The 17,627-nt window shown below is 46.1% G+C and overlaps 1 protein-coding gene across 1 annotated transcript in view; it reads left to right on the forward strand.

Annotated features, from left to right (window-relative positions):
* DNAH2 (dynein axonemal heavy chain 2) overlaps positions 1–17,627 on the forward strand; it is a gene marked incomplete at its 3' end in the record, with an annotated part of 417,940 nt that overhangs the window by 30,628 nt on the left and 369,685 nt on the right. Inside the window, exon 5 of the mRNA XM_082254654.1 lies at positions 8,507–8,735. Coding sequence (XP_082110780.1) covers positions 8,507–8,735 — 229 coding nt within the window. The remainder of the gene's footprint in view (positions 1–8,506; positions 8,736–17,627) is intronic.

Below are 17,627 nucleotides of genomic sequence, written 5' to 3' on the forward strand. Positions count from 1 at the left end.
GGAACACATAGGTCTTAGCATTTATTAAATGACCCCCATTGATAATCCACCACTACTGTATGTAAAACAATTCTTCCAGTTGACGTGTATAGCTGCTCTGGGCGTTTTGTGGCGATTCAGGATCGCGGGCGACAATTTCTGCAAAATCGTGCCGCAATGGAGGTGCCATTGAAAGTATACAGTTGCTCTGGGCGTTTTGCGGTGATTCAGGATCGCGGGCGACAATTGCTGCAAAATCGTGTCGCGTTTAGGATGCCATTGAAAGTATACAGCTGCAAAACGCGGGACGTGCTTGCGACCCCAGTTACTGTCAATGGCACCCTGATCGCGGCACAAAGTTTAATGTGATTTGCCGGCAACAATCGCAGCGAAATCACGCCACAATAAGGGTTCCATTGAAAGTAACGGAAGTTCTCAAGCACAGCCCGCATTTTGCGGCGATTCGGGATCGCAGGCGGCAATTGCTGCAAAATCGTGCCGCCATTAAATATACAGCTGCTCTGGGCATTTATGGCACTCGTTTTCCAATGAAAAGGATAAACATTAATTGAGATGTATCCTTTAGTTTAACCCCCTTGGCACCGGCGCCTCCCAGCCCTTTAGGCTCCGTTCACACCATGGCGTTTCCGGATCTCAGGCGGAATCACAGTGTTTCTGCCTGCAATCCGAATCGGCGCAAAACACGGGATGCGCTTGCGATCCTTATCACTTTTAATGGCACCCCGATCGCAGCGCGATTTTTCCGCACCTGTCACCCGCCAAACAGAATTGCGATGCCCAAAACAAGTTCCACGCTTGGGATCCCTGTTACTGTCAATGGCACCCCGATTGCTGCACGAAGTTTACCGCAATTTGCTGGTGAGAGTTGCGGCAAAATCACACCACGATCAGGGTGCCATTGAAAGTAACAGGGATCGCAAGCACGCCCCGCGTTTTACAGCGATTCAGGATCGCGGGCGACAATTGCTGCAAAATTATGCCGCCAAAATCGAGCACCAAGTCGGCTCTAATACCTCCCCACACACTGTATTTGGCTCCGCCTCTCTCACACTCGGAGAGATCATCTAGTGAGGGTGTCACCATCTACACTGCACCCCGGGCACCTGCATCTCCCCTGTCCCTATCCTGCATTCAGTGGGATCCACTCGGAATATCAGATCTGGGGGAGCCATTGGGAGACAAAGCGATAGTGGTGAGCAGAGAACAGAGAGCCTGAGCCAAAGGTGGTTAAAACCGAGTTCCACCAAGTTCCAGCTGAAAAAAAGCCCTGCTTTTAATGGCACCCTGATCACAGTGCGATTTTGCCACGCTTGTCACCCGCCAAACAGAATCGCATCGCCCAGAACAAGTTCCTCGCTTGGAATCCCGGTTACTTTCAATGGCACCCCAATCACGGCGCAATTTTGCCGCCATTCTGCCCGTAATTCCGAATCGCGGCAAAATGCGGGAGGTGCTTGCGATCCCCATTACTGTCAATGGCACCCTGATCGCAGCATTAAGTTTACTGCGATTTGCTGGCGGCAAAATCACGCCACGATCAGGGTGCCATTAAAAGTAACGTAGATTGCAAGCGAGTCCCGCATTTTGCGGCGATTCAGGATCGCCGGCGACAATTGCTGCAAAATCGTGCCGCGATCGGGGTGCCATTGAAAGTATACAGCTGCTCTGGGCATTTATGCCACTCGTTTTCCAATGAAAAGAAAAAACATTCATTGAGATGTATCCTTGCCTAATAACCCTTTGGCACCGGCGCCTCCCAGCCCTTTAGGCTCCGTTCACACCATGGTGTTCCGGATCGCGGGTGAAATTACCGTGATTCTGCTTGCAATCCCAAATCGCCCGCAAAACGTGGGACGCGCTTCCAATCCCTGTTACTTTTAATGACACCCCAATCACAGCACGATTTGGCCGCGATTGTTGCCCAACCAATCGCGGTAAAATCGTGCAAACAGAATCGCGAGATGCCTGTCATTCAAAAGAAGTTCCTCGCTCGCGATCCTTGTTACTTTCAATGGCACCCTGATCGCGGCACAAAGTCTACTGCGATTTGTCGGGTGACAGTCGTGGCAAAATCACACCGAAATCGGAGCGCCATTGAAACTAATGAGAATCGCAAGCGTGTCGCATGTTTTGCGGGGATTCAGGAACGCGGGCGACAATTCCAACAAAATCAGGGTACCATTGAAAGTAACGGGGATCACAATCACGTCCTGTGTTTTGCGGCAATTCGGGATTGCGGGCAGAACCACGGCGATTTTGCCCGCAATCCAGAACGCCTTGGTGTGTGCAGAGCCTTAAAGGTTTTTAGATGCTGGGAGGCAGGGCGGGGTCCATGATCGCTGTGATTGGCTGTCACGGCAGTCACATGATCGGAAAGCTTGGCGTTAGCCGCCGGTAACTGTGGCTGGAGCGTGCAGGGCGCATGCTCACGGCACAGCTTTGTTTGAAAAGTGGCACGCAAATATGTGGCGCCAAGGCCCACCACCGGAGAGGCCGCATATTTGCGTGCCGTCGGAGGCAACAGATTAAGCCAGGATCTAGGTTGGACAAATAAAAAAATGACTCTACAGCATTAGTTAAAGCTGAATTGCATACTCCGTTTACAGGTTTAAAAAAAAAGGGGGGGGGTTCAATGCCTTATAATTTATTTTATTTCTAAAGCAGCCACAGCCTGAGCAGAAAAGGCCATCCCCTGCCAGCATGCTACAGAAAAGGACCATTGCTCTCTGTGTGGAAGCAGCGGTCTCTCTGCAGAGGCCCAACACACCACCTGCTGAGTCAGAACTGTAGCGCTGCAATTAGCAAAGTTCATGTTGCCTGCTGATTGGAGAGCTCTGGTTCTAGAGGTAGGCAACCTTGGCTCTCCAGCTGTGCTGAAACTACAAATCCCATCATGCCTCTGCCTTGGGGAGGCATGCCTGTGGCTCTCAGAGACTTTTAGTGCCTCATGGGACTTGCAGTTCTAAAACAGCTGGAGAGCCAAGGTTGCCTACCCCAATATGTGAAGCCTCTGCAAGGCCACTGCTTGCACTCAGAAAGCAAAGATCCTTTACTGCAGCATAAAAGCCCCCACAGTCTGATTAGAAAAGCCTGTCCTCTGCCAGCATGCTGCAGAGAAGGACCCTTGCTCTCTGTGTGGAAGCAGTGGTCTCCTCGCAGAGATTCGACGTGCCCCCTTCTGAGTTAGAGATCTGGATCAGGAGCTCTGTTAATTACAGAGCTATAGTTCTGATTCAATAGGGAGAGAGTCTGACCTCTGCAGAGAGATTACTGCTTCCACACAGAGAACAAAGGTCTTTCTCTGCAGCTTGCTGGCAGGGGTCAGGCTTCTTTACTCAGGATGTGGCTGCTTTAGATCTTTTACTTTGGTGCACTTAGAATGCATTTAGCTGATTTAAACTAAGGGTTCAGTTAGGCTTTAACCAGCTGCTGCCAGTGCTATATCTTGGCCTAGGCCAACAAGGCCCAGGCCTAGGGCGGCACTTTGCAGGGGGGCAGCAAAAAAGCTGCACCCTGCACAAAAAAAAACAGCCTCCTCCCGGGTCCTGCACGAAAAGGTTCCCCGCCGGCTTGCGCTACACTTTTAGTATAGTGCCAGTCTTATGGGGTAAATTGGGCCAGAGGGAAGAGTCCAGGAGGCAAATCAGTCTGGCACCCCCATAAAGTGGTCAGAGATGAGGCTACACTGATGAACAGTAATGAGTCGGCACTGATAAGGCTGCACAGATGGGCACTAATGAGGCTGAACGTATGGGAACTGATGAGGCTACGCTGATGGGCACTGATAGACTTTTGGTCTGTGGTTCACAGATGACAGGGGGGTCATAAAAAGTAAGGGACATGGCCTTTACAGGAAGGGGTGGGTCATATGTAAATTAGGGGGTGCACAAGTTTAGTCAGGCCTAGGGCAGCACAAAACCTAAATACACCACTGGCTGCCGCATAGTCCTATGATGACTGGGCAGGACTTTCATTGTTCCAGGTGGACGTCAAACAACGTTCTCCCAAAACACGCCTCACGCGGGGCCGCGCTGCGTTGCGATCTGTCACCAGCTGTGTCCCCTTGACGCAGCCTATAACTGATCACTGTACTGGCCCACTGCCGGTACCATGTGATCGCTGTGGCCAATTACAGCAGATCACATGACAATTATAAATAATAAATGGCTTCCTTTCATGGAATCCATAGTAACATTGTATTGCTTGTGACAACAATAAAAGTGATCAGATTTAAAAAAAAAAAAAAAACCTGTGCTAAAATTAGAAAAAAATAAAAAAAAAAATTGTTAAGCGCCCCCATCGCCATGAGCTCGCACACGAAAGAAAATGTATACGGAAGTCACGCCCGCAAATGAAATTGCTGTTCAAACCACACATGTGAGGTATCGCCACGATCACCAGAGCAATAATTAAAAAAAAAAAAAGAGCTACTTTGTAACTCTTAACTGGTAACCGTTAAAAAATTTTAAAGCAACGCCTATGGAGATTTTTATTGACCATAGTTTGTCGCCAGGGTGTGCGCAATTTTAAACCGTAACATGTTGGGTATCTATTTACTCGGCGTGACATCATCTTTCTCAATATACAGTGCCTTGCGAAAGTATTTAGCCCCCTTGAACTTTTGGACCTTTTGCCACATTTCAGGCCTCAAACATAAAGATATAAAACTGTAAATTTTTGTGAAGAATCAACAACAAGTGGAACACAATCATGAAGTGGAACGAAATGTATTGGATGTTTCAAACTTTGTTAACAAATAAAAAACTGAAAAATTGGGCGTGCAAAATTATTCAGCCCCTTTACTTTCAGTGCAGCAAACTCTCTCCAGAAGTTCAGTGAGAATCTCTGAATGATCCAATGTTGACCTAAATGACTAATGATGATAAATAGAATCCACCTGTGTGTAATCAAGTCTCCGTATAAATGCACCTGTACTGTGATAGTCTCAGAGGTCCGTTTAAAGCGCAGAGAGCATCATGAAGAACAAGGAACACACCAGGCAGGTCCGAGATACTGTTGTGGAGAAATTTAAAGCCAGGTTTGGATACAAAAAGATTTCCCAAGCTTTAAACTTCCCAAGGAGCACTGTGCAAGCGATAATATTGAAATGGAAGGAGTATCAGACCACTGCAAATCTACGAAGACCTGGCCGTCCCTCTAAACTTTCAGCTCATACAAGGAGAAGACTGATCAGAGATGCAGCCAAGAGGCCCATGATCACTCTGGATGAACAGCAGAGATCTACAGCTGAGGTGGGAGACTCTGTCCATAGGACAACAATCAGTCGTATACTGCACAAATCTGGCCTTTATGGAAGAGTGGCAAGAAGAAAGCCATTTCTTAAAGATATCCATAAAAAGTGTCGTTTAAAGTTTGCCACAATATGCTCCCTATTGATCCTGGTGCCATTGCTGCAGCTGATGGGGCGCTACCATTGAAATGGGTGACGGAGTTCACCTACCTGGGAGTCAGGGTGTCGGCGAGGGTGGCGGATTATCTTACTCTGAATCTTAACCCACTGCTGGAGGTCTTTAAACGCAGGGCGGAGGTGTGGCGCGACTTACCTTTGTCGGTTCTGGGGCGCATTAACTTGGTGAAAATGAAACTTCTCCCTGTCTTTCTGTATTTCCTTAGAAATTCCCCGGTATGGGTCCCGCGTTCTTTCTTCCGCCGCGTTCATGGCCTGATAGGTTCCTTTATTTGGGGTACCTCTCCTCCTAGAATTGGTCTGCAGGTGTTGCAGGAGCCCTGGGGTCAGGGGGGATTGGCTTTACCTGATCTTTATAAATATTTCCTGGCTGGGCAGGGGGTGGTGGCGCGACGCTGGATTGCAGGGGACGATGGGGACTCCGCCACGGTGCTGGAGGCGGCTGTTTTGGGCTCCTACGAGAGTCTTCGCCTTTTACTGCATCGAGGGTCCAGGGCTACATTTCAGCTGACAGGAACGATGCGTTCTACCATCAAAGCCTGGGAACAGATGCAGGTGCTGGTGGAGCCAGGAGCCACTGGTGTTTCCCCGGCCTCCCCATTGTGGTGGAACCCCAAGTTTCCTCATTTTGCCTCGATCCCTGATCCTGCCATCTGGGCCGTTAAGGGGGTGAAGTTGCTGGGGGATATTGTCTCTGGTGGGGAGCTGTGCTCCTTTGATGCCCTGAAGGCGCGTTATGATCTTCCAAATGGGTATTTTTTTCGCTATCTTCAACTTCGCCATGCATTTGTGGCACAATTCGGTTCCTCTCGGGTTGTGATTAAAGCTTTAGCTCTTGAAACAGCGATACAAGCGGCGGGTATGCGGAAGCCTCTCTCAGAATTGTACAGGGAATTGTTCGCTATCACTCCGCCTGCTGTACGTAGGTGTCGGGAACGCTGGGTGGAGGAGGTGCCTGACCTGGATGGTGATGACTGGGATGATATGTGGAGTTCACCCTTCGCCTACCTGGTCTCTGCGAGGGACCGTCTGATTCACTTTAAATTTCTGCATCGGATTTATTACACGCCGGCGAGGCTGGCACGTATTTATCAGACGGCCTCGGCGGAGTGCTGGCGTTGTTCCCATTCACCGGCGGACTTCAGTCACATCTTCTGGGGGTGCCCGGTGGTCAAGGACTATTGGGCGTCCGTCTTAGCTTGTATTGTGGAGGTGGTTAAGATTCCGGTCCCCAGCTCCGTGGAGGTTTGCCTCTTGGGGTTGGTGGATGGCTTGGCCCCTGCGAGGGCCGTTCGTACTCTGGTCAGCTTGCTGCTTTTCTATGCGCGCAAGGCTCTGCTCTTACACTGGAAGAGTCCCTTGGCTCCCACGATCCTTTTCTGGAAAGGCTTGGTTAATAAAGTGACTCCGCTCTATAAGGCCACGTATCTCAGTAGGGGGTGCCCCCGCAAGTTTGATAAAGTATGGAAAACATGGATAGACTCTCCGGCCTCGACCTCCGTTGATCAGCTTTAGTGTTCTATGTGCTACTGTTCGGGATTGTCTGGGGGGGGGGGGGATGGCCATGCCGGTCGGTGATATATTCCTGTTCATTGTGCTCTTACTGCATGTATAGAAGTCTCTCTATTTTTTGACTAAGCCATGGGGTTGCTGCTAGTGGGCTCTGTGCTGGACTAATCTATAATGTTCTATGACCTTACTACTGGATAATTGGAGCAGTCTTGAGGGGTATCTTTATTACTGATGGATGCTTTGTTTTTCCACTGGACGTGCTGGATGGAGCCTGGGGTGGGGGGTGGTATGGGAGGGGTTTGACCTGTTGTCACTGTTTATGTTTGTTGCCCTGCGTGGCATTGTCTTGTCTGTTTTTTTTTGTGCAAAAATTCAATAAAAACAAATTTTCAAAAAAAAAAGTTTGCCACAAGCCACCTGGGAGACACCAAACATGTGGAAGAAGGTGCTCTGGTCAGATGAAACCAAAATCCAACTTTTTGGCAACAATGCAAAACGTTATGTTTGGCGTAAAAGCAACACAGCTCATCACCTTGAACACACCATCCCCACTGTCAAACATGGTGGTGGCAGCATCATGGTTTGGGCCTGCTTTTCTTCAGCAGGGACAGGGAAGATGGTTAAAATTGATGGGAAAATGGATGGAGCCAAATACAGGACCATTCTGGAAGAAAACCTGATGGAGTCTGCAAAAGACCTGAGACTGGGACGGAGATTTGTCTTCCAACAAGACAATGATCCAAAACATAAAGCAAAATCTACAATGGAATGGTTCACAAATAAACATATCCAGGTGTTAGAATGGCCAAGTCAAAGTCCAGACCTGAATCCAATCGAGAATCTGTGGAAAGAACTGAAAACTGCTGTTCACAAATGCTCTCCATCCAACCTCACTGAGCTCGAGCTGTTTTGCAAGGAGGAATGGGCAAAAATTTCAGTCTCTCGATGTGCAAAACTGATAGAGACATACCCCAAGCGACTTACAGCTGTAATCGCAGCAAAAGGTGGCGCTACAAAGTATTAACTTAAGGGGGCTGAATAATTTTGCACGCCCAATTTTTCAGTTTTTTTATTTGTTAAAAAAGTTTGAAATATCCAATAAATTTCGTTCCACTTCATGATTGTGTCCCACTTGTTGATTCTTCACAAACAATTACAGTTTTATATCTTTATGTTTGAAGCCTGAAATGTGGCAAAAGGTCGCAAAGTTCAAGGGGGCCGAATACTTTTGCAAGGTACTGTACAAAAAATGGGCTAACTTTACTGTTTAGTTTTTTTTAAATGCAGTGAAATGTGATTTTTCCCAAAAAACTGCTTTGAAAGACCGCTGCGTGTCATACTGTGTGACAAAAAATATTGCAACGACCGCCATTTTACTAAAAGTCTTTGCTAAAAAATGATAAATAAGGTTTGGGGGACAAAGTACCGGTAACTTTCTAGCAAAAAATACTGATTTTAATTTGTAAACAACAAGTGTCAAAAATGGGCTCAGTCCTTAAGTGGTTAAAAACGATAACGTACATAGCGCCATATAATAAATACCTTCCATCTAAACCTTCTTTTCAGAACATGAAGCAGTTCTTTTACTTTGTACGTAAGGATCGGGCCCCCCTCACCCCCGAGGACCTGGAGGAAAACTTGCAGTTTGGCTCTGTGAGAGGGTCCTACACCGCTGCCCTGCTGAGGCTGATGAATGGGATCTACGCCCCCTACATCTTCGGGAACACCAGCTGGCCTGAGAGCATTCGCAACAATTTCTCCGCCAACGTTCACCGCTTCCTGGCCGCACTGACAGGTAGACCTCTGCCCATTGCACCCATCATCTCTTGTCCTTATGAAGAACGAACAATGCCTGCTATGAATTTCTGATGTCTTTAGAATCATACGGATCTTTTATCAGCTGTTTGTATGGAAGCAGCGGTTTCTCTGCAGAAGTCCTACATGCCCCCCCGCTGAGTCAGATCTGTAGCCCTGCAATCAGCTCATGCTTCCTGCCAATTAGAGGGGCGGGCAGAAAAGCTGCATAATAACCAATCATCTTCTGCAATCAGCTTATCCTTCCTGCCAATTGGAGGGGCGGGGGCGTGTGGGGGGGGGGGGGCGGGTGGTATGGGAATTACTAAAACTGGACCAGAAAAATTTGGGAGCTGCTATGCATAATAATAACCAATCCTCTTCTTCAATCAGCTCATGCTTCCTGCCAATTGGAGGGGGGGGGGGGGGGGGATTACCAAAACTGGACCAGAAAAAAAATCATGAGCTGCTATGCATAATAACCAATCATCTACTGCAATCAGCTCATGCTTCCTGCCAATCGGAGGGACGAGGGCGTGTGGGGGGGGGGGGGGTGGGATGGGAATTACTAAAACTGGACCAGAAACATTTGGGAGCTGCTATGCATAATAACCAATCACCTTCTGCAATCAGCTCATGCTTCCTGCCGGGGGGGGGAATTACTAAAACTAGACCAGAAAAAATCATGAGCTGCTATGCATAATAACCAATCACCTTCTGCAATCAGCTCATGCTTCCTGCCAAGGGGCGAGGGCGGGGAGGGGGGGGGATTACTAAAGCTGGACCAGAAAAAATCATGAGCTGCTATGCATAATAACCAATCACCTTCTGCAATCAGCTTATCCTTCCTGCCAATTGGAGTGGTGAGGGCGGGGGCATTACTAAAACTGGACCAGAAACATTTGGGAGCTGCTATGCATAATAACCAATTCTCTTCTTCAATCAGCTCATGCTTCCTGCTAATTGGAGAGGGGTGGGGGATTACCAAAACTGGACCAGAAAAAATTTGGGAGCTGCTATGCATAATAACCAATCACCTTCTGCAATCAGCTCATGCTTCCTGCCAAGGGGCGAGGGCGGGGAGGGCGGGGCGGAGAGAGGGGGGGGGGGGATTACTAAAACTGGACCAGAAAAAATCATGAGCTGCTATGCATTAATAACCAATCACCTTCTGCAATCAGCTCATGCTTCCTGCCAATTGGAGGGGTGAGGGCGGGGGCATTACTAAAACCGGACCAGAAAAAAATTTGGAGCTGCTATGCATAATAACCAATCCTCTTCTCCAATCAGCTCATGCTTCCTGCCAATTGGAGGTCATAATAACCAATTTGCTTCTAGCTTCTGCTTTCTCAGTTAAAGTGATATTAAAGGCAAGTTTTTTATTCAACCAGTTCTGGACAGGAAGGATTTTCCCCCTTAATGACCAGGCCATTTTTTTTGCGAATCGGCACTGCGTTAATTTAACGGACAATTGCGCGGTCGTGCGACGCTGTACCCAAATAAAATTGATGTCTTTTTTTCCCACAAATAGAGCTTTCTTTTGGTGTTATTTGATCACCTGTGCGATTTTTATTTTTTATTTTTTGCACTATAAACAAAATAAGAGCGACAATTCTGAAAAAATAATAATATTTTTCACTTTCTGCTATATAACATTCCCAAAATTTTTTTTAAAAATCTATTTTTTTGCATCATTTTAGGCCAATTTGTATTCTGATACAAATTTTTGGTAAAAAAAATCCCAATAAGCGTATTTTGGTTTGCGCAAAAGTTATCGCGTCTACTAACTAGGGGAAAGATTTATGTCATTTTTTTTTTCCAGTAATAGCAGCGATCTGCGATTTTTAGCGGGACTGCGACATTGCGGCAGACAGATCGGACCCCTAACTGACATTTTTGACGCTTTTGGGGGGACCAGTGACATTACTACAGTAATCAGTGCTAAAAATATGCACTGTTACTGTAATAATGACACTGGCAGGGAAGGGGTTAAAGCGGTAGTATACCGTTTTTTTTACTTTTAACTACAGGTAAGCCTATAATAAGGCCTATAATAAGGCTTACTTGTAGGTACAATTAATATCTCCTAAACCTACACGGTTTAAGAGATATTTGCTTTGCATGCAGCCGCGTGCGGCGCATGCGCTCTGAAGGTCCGGGGGATTGCTGGAAAATGACTCCCGCGCGCACGCGCGGGATTAACGTCATCGCGGCTCCGGCCAATCACAGCGCCGGAGCCACCGAACCAGGAAGAGACGCCGAGGGATCATGTCAGCGCCCACAGCGGTGTCCGAGGGTCCGTGTCGGGGCTTCGTTCTAAGGTAAGTGTTTCATAATGAGCTAGTATGCGATGCAGGTTTTTTTTTTTTTTTTGTTATGAGTTTACTACCGCTTTAACACTGTGGGTGATCAAGGGGTTAAGTGTGAGCCTAGGGGGGAGTGTTTTCTAACTGTATGGGGGAGGGACTTGTGAAATGACCATAGAGTCCTGTGTTCCTATATAGAAGGATCACAGGCGCTCTGTGATCATTGCAGGGAGAAGAACGGTCAGCTGTGTTTACAACAGCTGACCCTTCTTCTCTCTCAGCGGGGAGTGATCGTGGGTGCCCCGCGGCAATCGGTGCCACTGGTCCCGTGGATCAGCATCCCCGCTGCCTAGGGGGGGCAGGTGCGCGTCCCCGGCGTTGCGCTCTCACCCCCAGGAGCGGTCCTGCGGATCGCCATACAGGTACGTATACAGGCGATTCGCACAGCCGAGCCAGCCTGCCACAGTATATATGCAGCAGGCGGTCGGCAAGTGGTTAAAAAAAATAAATAACAAACATGTTACACTTACCTGCTCTGTGTAACGGTTTTGCACAGAGCAGCCCCAATCCTCCTCTTCTCGGGTCCCTCGTCGGCACTTCTGGCCTCTCCCTCCTGCCACGTGCCCCCAGAGTAAACAGCTTGCTGTGGGGGCACCTGAGCAGAGCTGCTGCTCTGTGTGTCCATTCAGGAATAGAGCCGTGGCTTGGCTCCTCCCCCTCTCTCTTCTCAGTGGCTCACTAGCTGTGATTTACAGCGGCGGGAGTCAATGGATTCTGCTGCTGTCTCAGCCAATGAGTCCCCAGAGAGGCGAGGCTATCGTGCACATCACTGGATCACGATGGAGCTCAGGTAAGTATTAGGGGGGCTTCTGTACAAAGAAGCTTTTTTTACCCTAATGCATAGAATGCATAAAATAAAAAAATCTTGAGCCTCTAAAACCACTTTAAGCTTGGAAAATGAAAGCGAGAAGCTGATTGGTTACAATGCAGAGCTTTTCTAGTTTCTGGCTGCTCCAGGCTTTAGCTGGCCATACACTTAGCAAATTTCTTTCCTGCAACCCGTGGTTGCAGGAAAAAAATTCACTTGATTCCCCAATCAAGGCAGTATTGATGCAGGAAATCCCCCTGCCGGATGATTGTCTTCTAGTGGGAGGGCGAGGGAAGTCGTCCCCACTGGGAGAAGACAGCGTTTATTGCTAGCAGCTATAGCAACCGTTAGCGATAATCTAAGGTAAAACTCAGCATGCTGGTTGTACCCAAGTTGATCAATCAACTTGGAACATTCAGCCTGCCCATACACTGTTTGAATCTCGGCCAGTTCAGCAGGATTCAAAGCCCGTATAGCCCACCTTCGTAAATTCCCCTTTTTATACCTATAGGGCAAAATATATCTGCCGAGATGTCACCCAGCTATCCATGGTTTACATCTTCGGAGGCATTAACTGGTACTGAAAATTCTGCATATCTTTCCCAGTGAATTGTTTTCAGCTTTTGTGGACAAATGGGCTCTTTTAGGCTTATTTGGTGGGAGTGCACACTAGTCATTGTGGAAAAACAAAAAATAATTGATCATTTAAACCAGCCTTTCTTAACCAGGGTGGAACATTAAGGTTCCTCCAGAGGTTGCCATGGGTTCCTCGCGCAATGGGCACATCCTGCCTCTCATTTAAGTAACCACTGACCCCAATGATCTTTTTAGCTATCTGTAAGAAGGGATTATTCCCAATGACCACCAATGTAAGGAACATTCTTCCCAGTGACCATCATGCCAATGTACAATGAGTTGTAGTAAAAGTAATTAAGCAGGGGTTCCCCGATCCTGGAAAGTTGTTTCAAGTGTTCCTCCATGTTAAAAAGGTTGAGAGAGGCTAATTTAAACCATGGGTGCTCAACCTGTGGCCCTCCAGCTGTTGCGGAACTACAAGTCCCATAATTGATTGCAAGCTCTTGACTGTTACAAGCATGAGGAGCACAGGTTGAGAACCCATTATTTAAACCTTGTTTCTCTTATGTCCTCCGACAGTCGCCACCGCCTCTAAGTCATCACTGTTGGGTATTGGCTTCCGCTCCGCAGGAGTATTCCCAGTGACCATCATGCCAATGTACAATGAGTTGTAGTTAAAGTAATTAAGCAGGTGTTCCCCGATCCTGGAAAGTTGTTTCAAGTGTTCCTCCATGTTAATAAGGTTGAGAGAGGCTAATTTAAACCATGGGTGCTCAACCTGTGGCCCTCCAGCTGTTGCGGAACTACAAGTCCCATAATTGATTGCAAGCTCTTGACTGTTACAAGCATGAGGAGCACAGGTTGAGAACCCATTATTTAAACCTTGTTTCTCTTACGTCCCCCAACAGTCGCCACCGCCTCTAAGTCATCACTGTTGGGTATTGGCTTCCGCTCCGCAGGAGTATTCCCAGTGACCATCATGCCAATGTACAATGAGTTGTAGTTAAAGTAATTAAGCAGGTGTTCCCCGATCCTGGAAAGTTGTTTCAAGTGTTGCTCCATGTTAAAAAGGTTGAGAGAGGCTAATTTAAACCATGGGTGCTCAACCTGTGGCCCTCCAGCTGTTGCAGAACTACAAGTCCCATAATTGATTGCAAGCTCCTGACTGTTACAAGCATCAGGAGCACAGGTTGAGAACCCATTATTTAAACCTTGTTTTTCAACCCCTTGACAAGTGCTACTTGTAGATTAAGCATGAGAGGCAAAGTTCCCTAAGAATGTTCTTTTATGTTTTATGGTTGACAGCCTTGTTACGCTATCCCTTTAAACCCTTTAAACTTGTTTCTTTTTTCCTAAAACTATTAGGAAAACTCATTGTGGTCTGTGGCTGCAGATTGGCTAAAACCTCAAACCTCTGTTTCCCAAGCTGTACCAAGAATACATTTCATGGAGAACAATGGAAGCATTGTCTGTATTTTAGATGGTTTCATGGAATTATTCTATTGGATTTGTGACTCTTGGCCTAATATGGTCATCCAGTCAAATTTTTTTATTTTTAAAGTGACTCTGTAGGTGAAAAAATGTAATAAAAAGAAGTGGCGGCCCGTCCATTGGGGGGGGTGCAGGGGCCCCGCCCCCCTTCCCCCGGAATCGATATGGACGCATGGATTCCAATGGGGTTTATTTTTTTTTTTAAGCACGTGATTAGAGCCAGAGGCTCTAATAGGCTTCAAAAAAGTGTAGGCTCGAATATTCGCTATTGCCACTCTGATTTTCCTCACGTGTAAGCCATCTGGTCCCGGTGACTTATTTATGTTAATTTTTTTGAGTCTAGTTCTGAGTCTGTCTTCTGTTAATCATGAGGGTGCTTCCTGTGACGTGTATTAACTTTAACATTACAGTCTAGGTTACTGTATCCCCCCAATTCTTTTGTGAAGACTGAGGAGAAGGATTTATTTAGAACCTCTGCCCTCTCACTGTCCTTTATAGCCAGATCCCCTTCATTATCCTTTATGGCGCGAATATGTTCTTACTATCTATATACTTAAAGAATTTCTTTTTTTTTACTCTCTTCCGCTGTGTGCTTTTCGTGTTCTATCTTAGCCACCTTGATTGCGCTCTTACATTTCTTATTGCATTCTTTGTAATGCTGGGATACTGCCAATGACCCCTCAGCTTTGTATTTCTTGAAGGCCTTTTTCTTTTATTTTTATATGCATTTTTACATTGGAGTTTAGCCACCCAGAGTTTATTTTAGCTTTTTTAAACGTATTCCTTGTCGGAATGCCCTGGCCAATACCCTTTGTGATGGTACTCACCGTCACTGGGAGTGAAATACAGATACAGTGCCTTGCGAAAGTATTCGGCCCCCTTGAACTTTGCGACCTTTTGCCACATTTCAGGCTTCAAACATAAAGATATAAAACTGTAATTTTTTGTAAAGAATCAACAAAAAGTGGGACACAATCATGAAGTGGAACGAAATTTATTGGATATTTCAAACTTTTTTAACAAATAAAAAACTATTCAGCCCCCTTAAGTTAATACTTTGTAGCGCCACCTTTTGCTGCAATTACAGCTGTAAGTCGCTTGGGGTAGGTCTCAATCAGTTTTGCACATCGAGAGACTGAAATTTTTGCCCATTCCTCCTTGCAAAACAGCTTGAGCTCAGTGAGGTTGGATGGAGAGCGTTTGTGAACAGCAGTTTTCAGTTCTTTCCACAGATTCTCAATTGGAATCAGGTCTGGACTTTGACTTGGCCATTCTAACACCTGGATATGTTTTATTTGTGAACCATTCCATTGTAGATTTTGCTTTATGTTTTGGATCATTGTCTTGATGGAAGACAAATCTCCGTCCCAATCTCAGGTCTTTTGTAGACTCCATCAGGTTTTCTTCCAGAATGGTCCTGTATTTGGCTCCATCCATCTTCCCATCTATTTTAACCATCTTCCCTGTCCCTGCTGAAGAAAAGCAGGCCCAAACCATGATGCTGCCACCACCATGTTTGACAGTGGGGATGGTGTGTTCAGGGTGATGAGCTGTGATGCTTTTATAACATAACGTTTTGCATTGTTGCCAAAAAGTTTGATTTTGGTTTCATCTGACCAGAGCACCTTCTTCCACATGTTTGGTGTTTCTCCCAGGTGGCTTGTGGCAAACTTTAAAGGACACTTTTTATGGATATCCTTAAGAAATGGCTTTCTTCTTGCCACTCTTCCATAAAGGCCAGATTTGTGCAGTATACGACTGATTGTTGTCCTATGGACAGAGTCTCCCACCTCAGCTGTAGATCTCTGCAGTTCATCCAGAGTGATCATGGGCCTTTTGGCTGCATCTCTGATCAGTCTTCTCCTTGTATGAGCTGAAAGTTTAGAGGGACGGCCAGGTCTTCGTAGATTTGCAGTGGTCTGATACTCCTTCCATTTCAATATTATCGCTTGCACAGTGCTCCTTGGGATATTTAAAGCTTGGGAAATCTTTTTGTATCCAAATCCGGCTTTAAACTTCTCCACAACAGTATCTCGGACCTGCCTGGTGTGTTCCTTGTTCTTCATGATGCTCTCTGTGCTTTAAACGGACCTCTGAGACTATGACAGTGCAGGTACATTTATACGGAGACTTGATGACACACACAGGTGGATTCTATTTATCATCATTAGTCAATTAGGTCAACATTGGATCATTCGGAGATCCTCACTGAACTTCTGGAGAGAGTTTGCTGCACTGAAAGTAAAGGGGCTGAATCATTTTGCACGCCCAATTTTTCAGTTTTTTATTTGTTAAAAAAGTTTGAAATGTCCAATAAATTTCGTTCCACTTCATGATTGTGTCCCACTTGTTGTTGTTTCTTCACAAAAAATTACAGTTTTATATGTTTATGTTTGAAGCCTGAAATGTGGAAAAAGGTCGCAAAGTTCAAGGGGGCCGAATACTTTAGCAAGGCACTGTACTTAATGGACACTGAGAATATGGTTTGGATTGCTTCAAATTGGTTCTGTGTTTACACTTATGATTATGTGTATTGTACCTCAATATCAGAGACAGGCTCTCCCTATTGTCTGTGTATTGAGGTGTGATGTGGATTCTGTTAAGCCTGTCTGTTCCATTGTTAATTGTTAATGAATTCACATATTGTTTCTGTCCAGATGGCTAGATAGATTAGTTCAGGTTAATTATTTTTCTGTATACAATTTAATCTGCATATGATAATGAAATCAGGCAACCCCCTGACCTGTTGGGGTAATTTGATTGGGAGGGGGATGTCCATGCTGTATATAAACTGTGTGAGAATGTTCAATAAAGGAGAAGGTTCCAAAACCTATACAAGCTAAGTTGTCGGCTAGCTTTGTATGGGGGCGGCTGGAATATTTGATATCTATGTTCAAGGCTGAAGGAGGCAGTATACTGACGGAAGCCCACAGACACAGTGTGCGTCGCGGTTCCGTCACACCCTTATTAGGTATGTTCTTAAAGCATTCCTATATTCTCTTTCATTCATTGATATTGGTAGTAGACAAGAGGAAAACCCAACGAACATGAAGAAAAAAATGGGAAAAATGGGTAGACTTCAGCCCCGGAAGGTTTTAAACCCTTAATGATCAGGCCATTTTTCGCGATTTAGCACTGTGTTACTTTAACTAACAATTTCCCACAAATAGAGCTTTCTTTTGGTGGTATTTGATCACCTCTGCGGTTTTTAGATTTTGCGCTATAAACAAAAAAAGAGCGTCAATTTTGAAAAAATTCGCCATCTTTTTTACTTTCAGCTCCTTATCTTTTTGACCATTGGGTTATACCGCCCCCTACAGGAGTAGGACACTAGACAGGAAAAGGCTTGGCTATGCCTATGGGGCAGTCCCAGGGGTTATACTCCCACTCTCAGCTATAGACACTCAGTTTTTTTTCTGCCTAGTAGGGAGTAAGGACCTTGTTCCTTGCTGGGATCTCTGGTCCTGCCAATTTTTTCATTTTGAATGGAACTTTTTCCTATCTTTGTTATTTTGTTCCTGTGAGAATCTACAATCAACTGCCGGACTAGGCGATATACTGGATAATCTAGATCTAGAGGGTCCCCCCAGTCTGGCTAGTGAGCGCGTGCAGGCCTCAGCTCTTTGCCCAACTGGCCTGCGAGTTAAACATC

Source organism: Pelophylax lessonae, assembly GCF_965119305.1.
Source record: "Pelophylax lessonae genome assembly, chromosome: 4".
Taxonomy (NCBI): domain Eukaryota; kingdom Metazoa; phylum Chordata; class Amphibia; order Anura; family Ranidae; genus Pelophylax; species Pelophylax lessonae.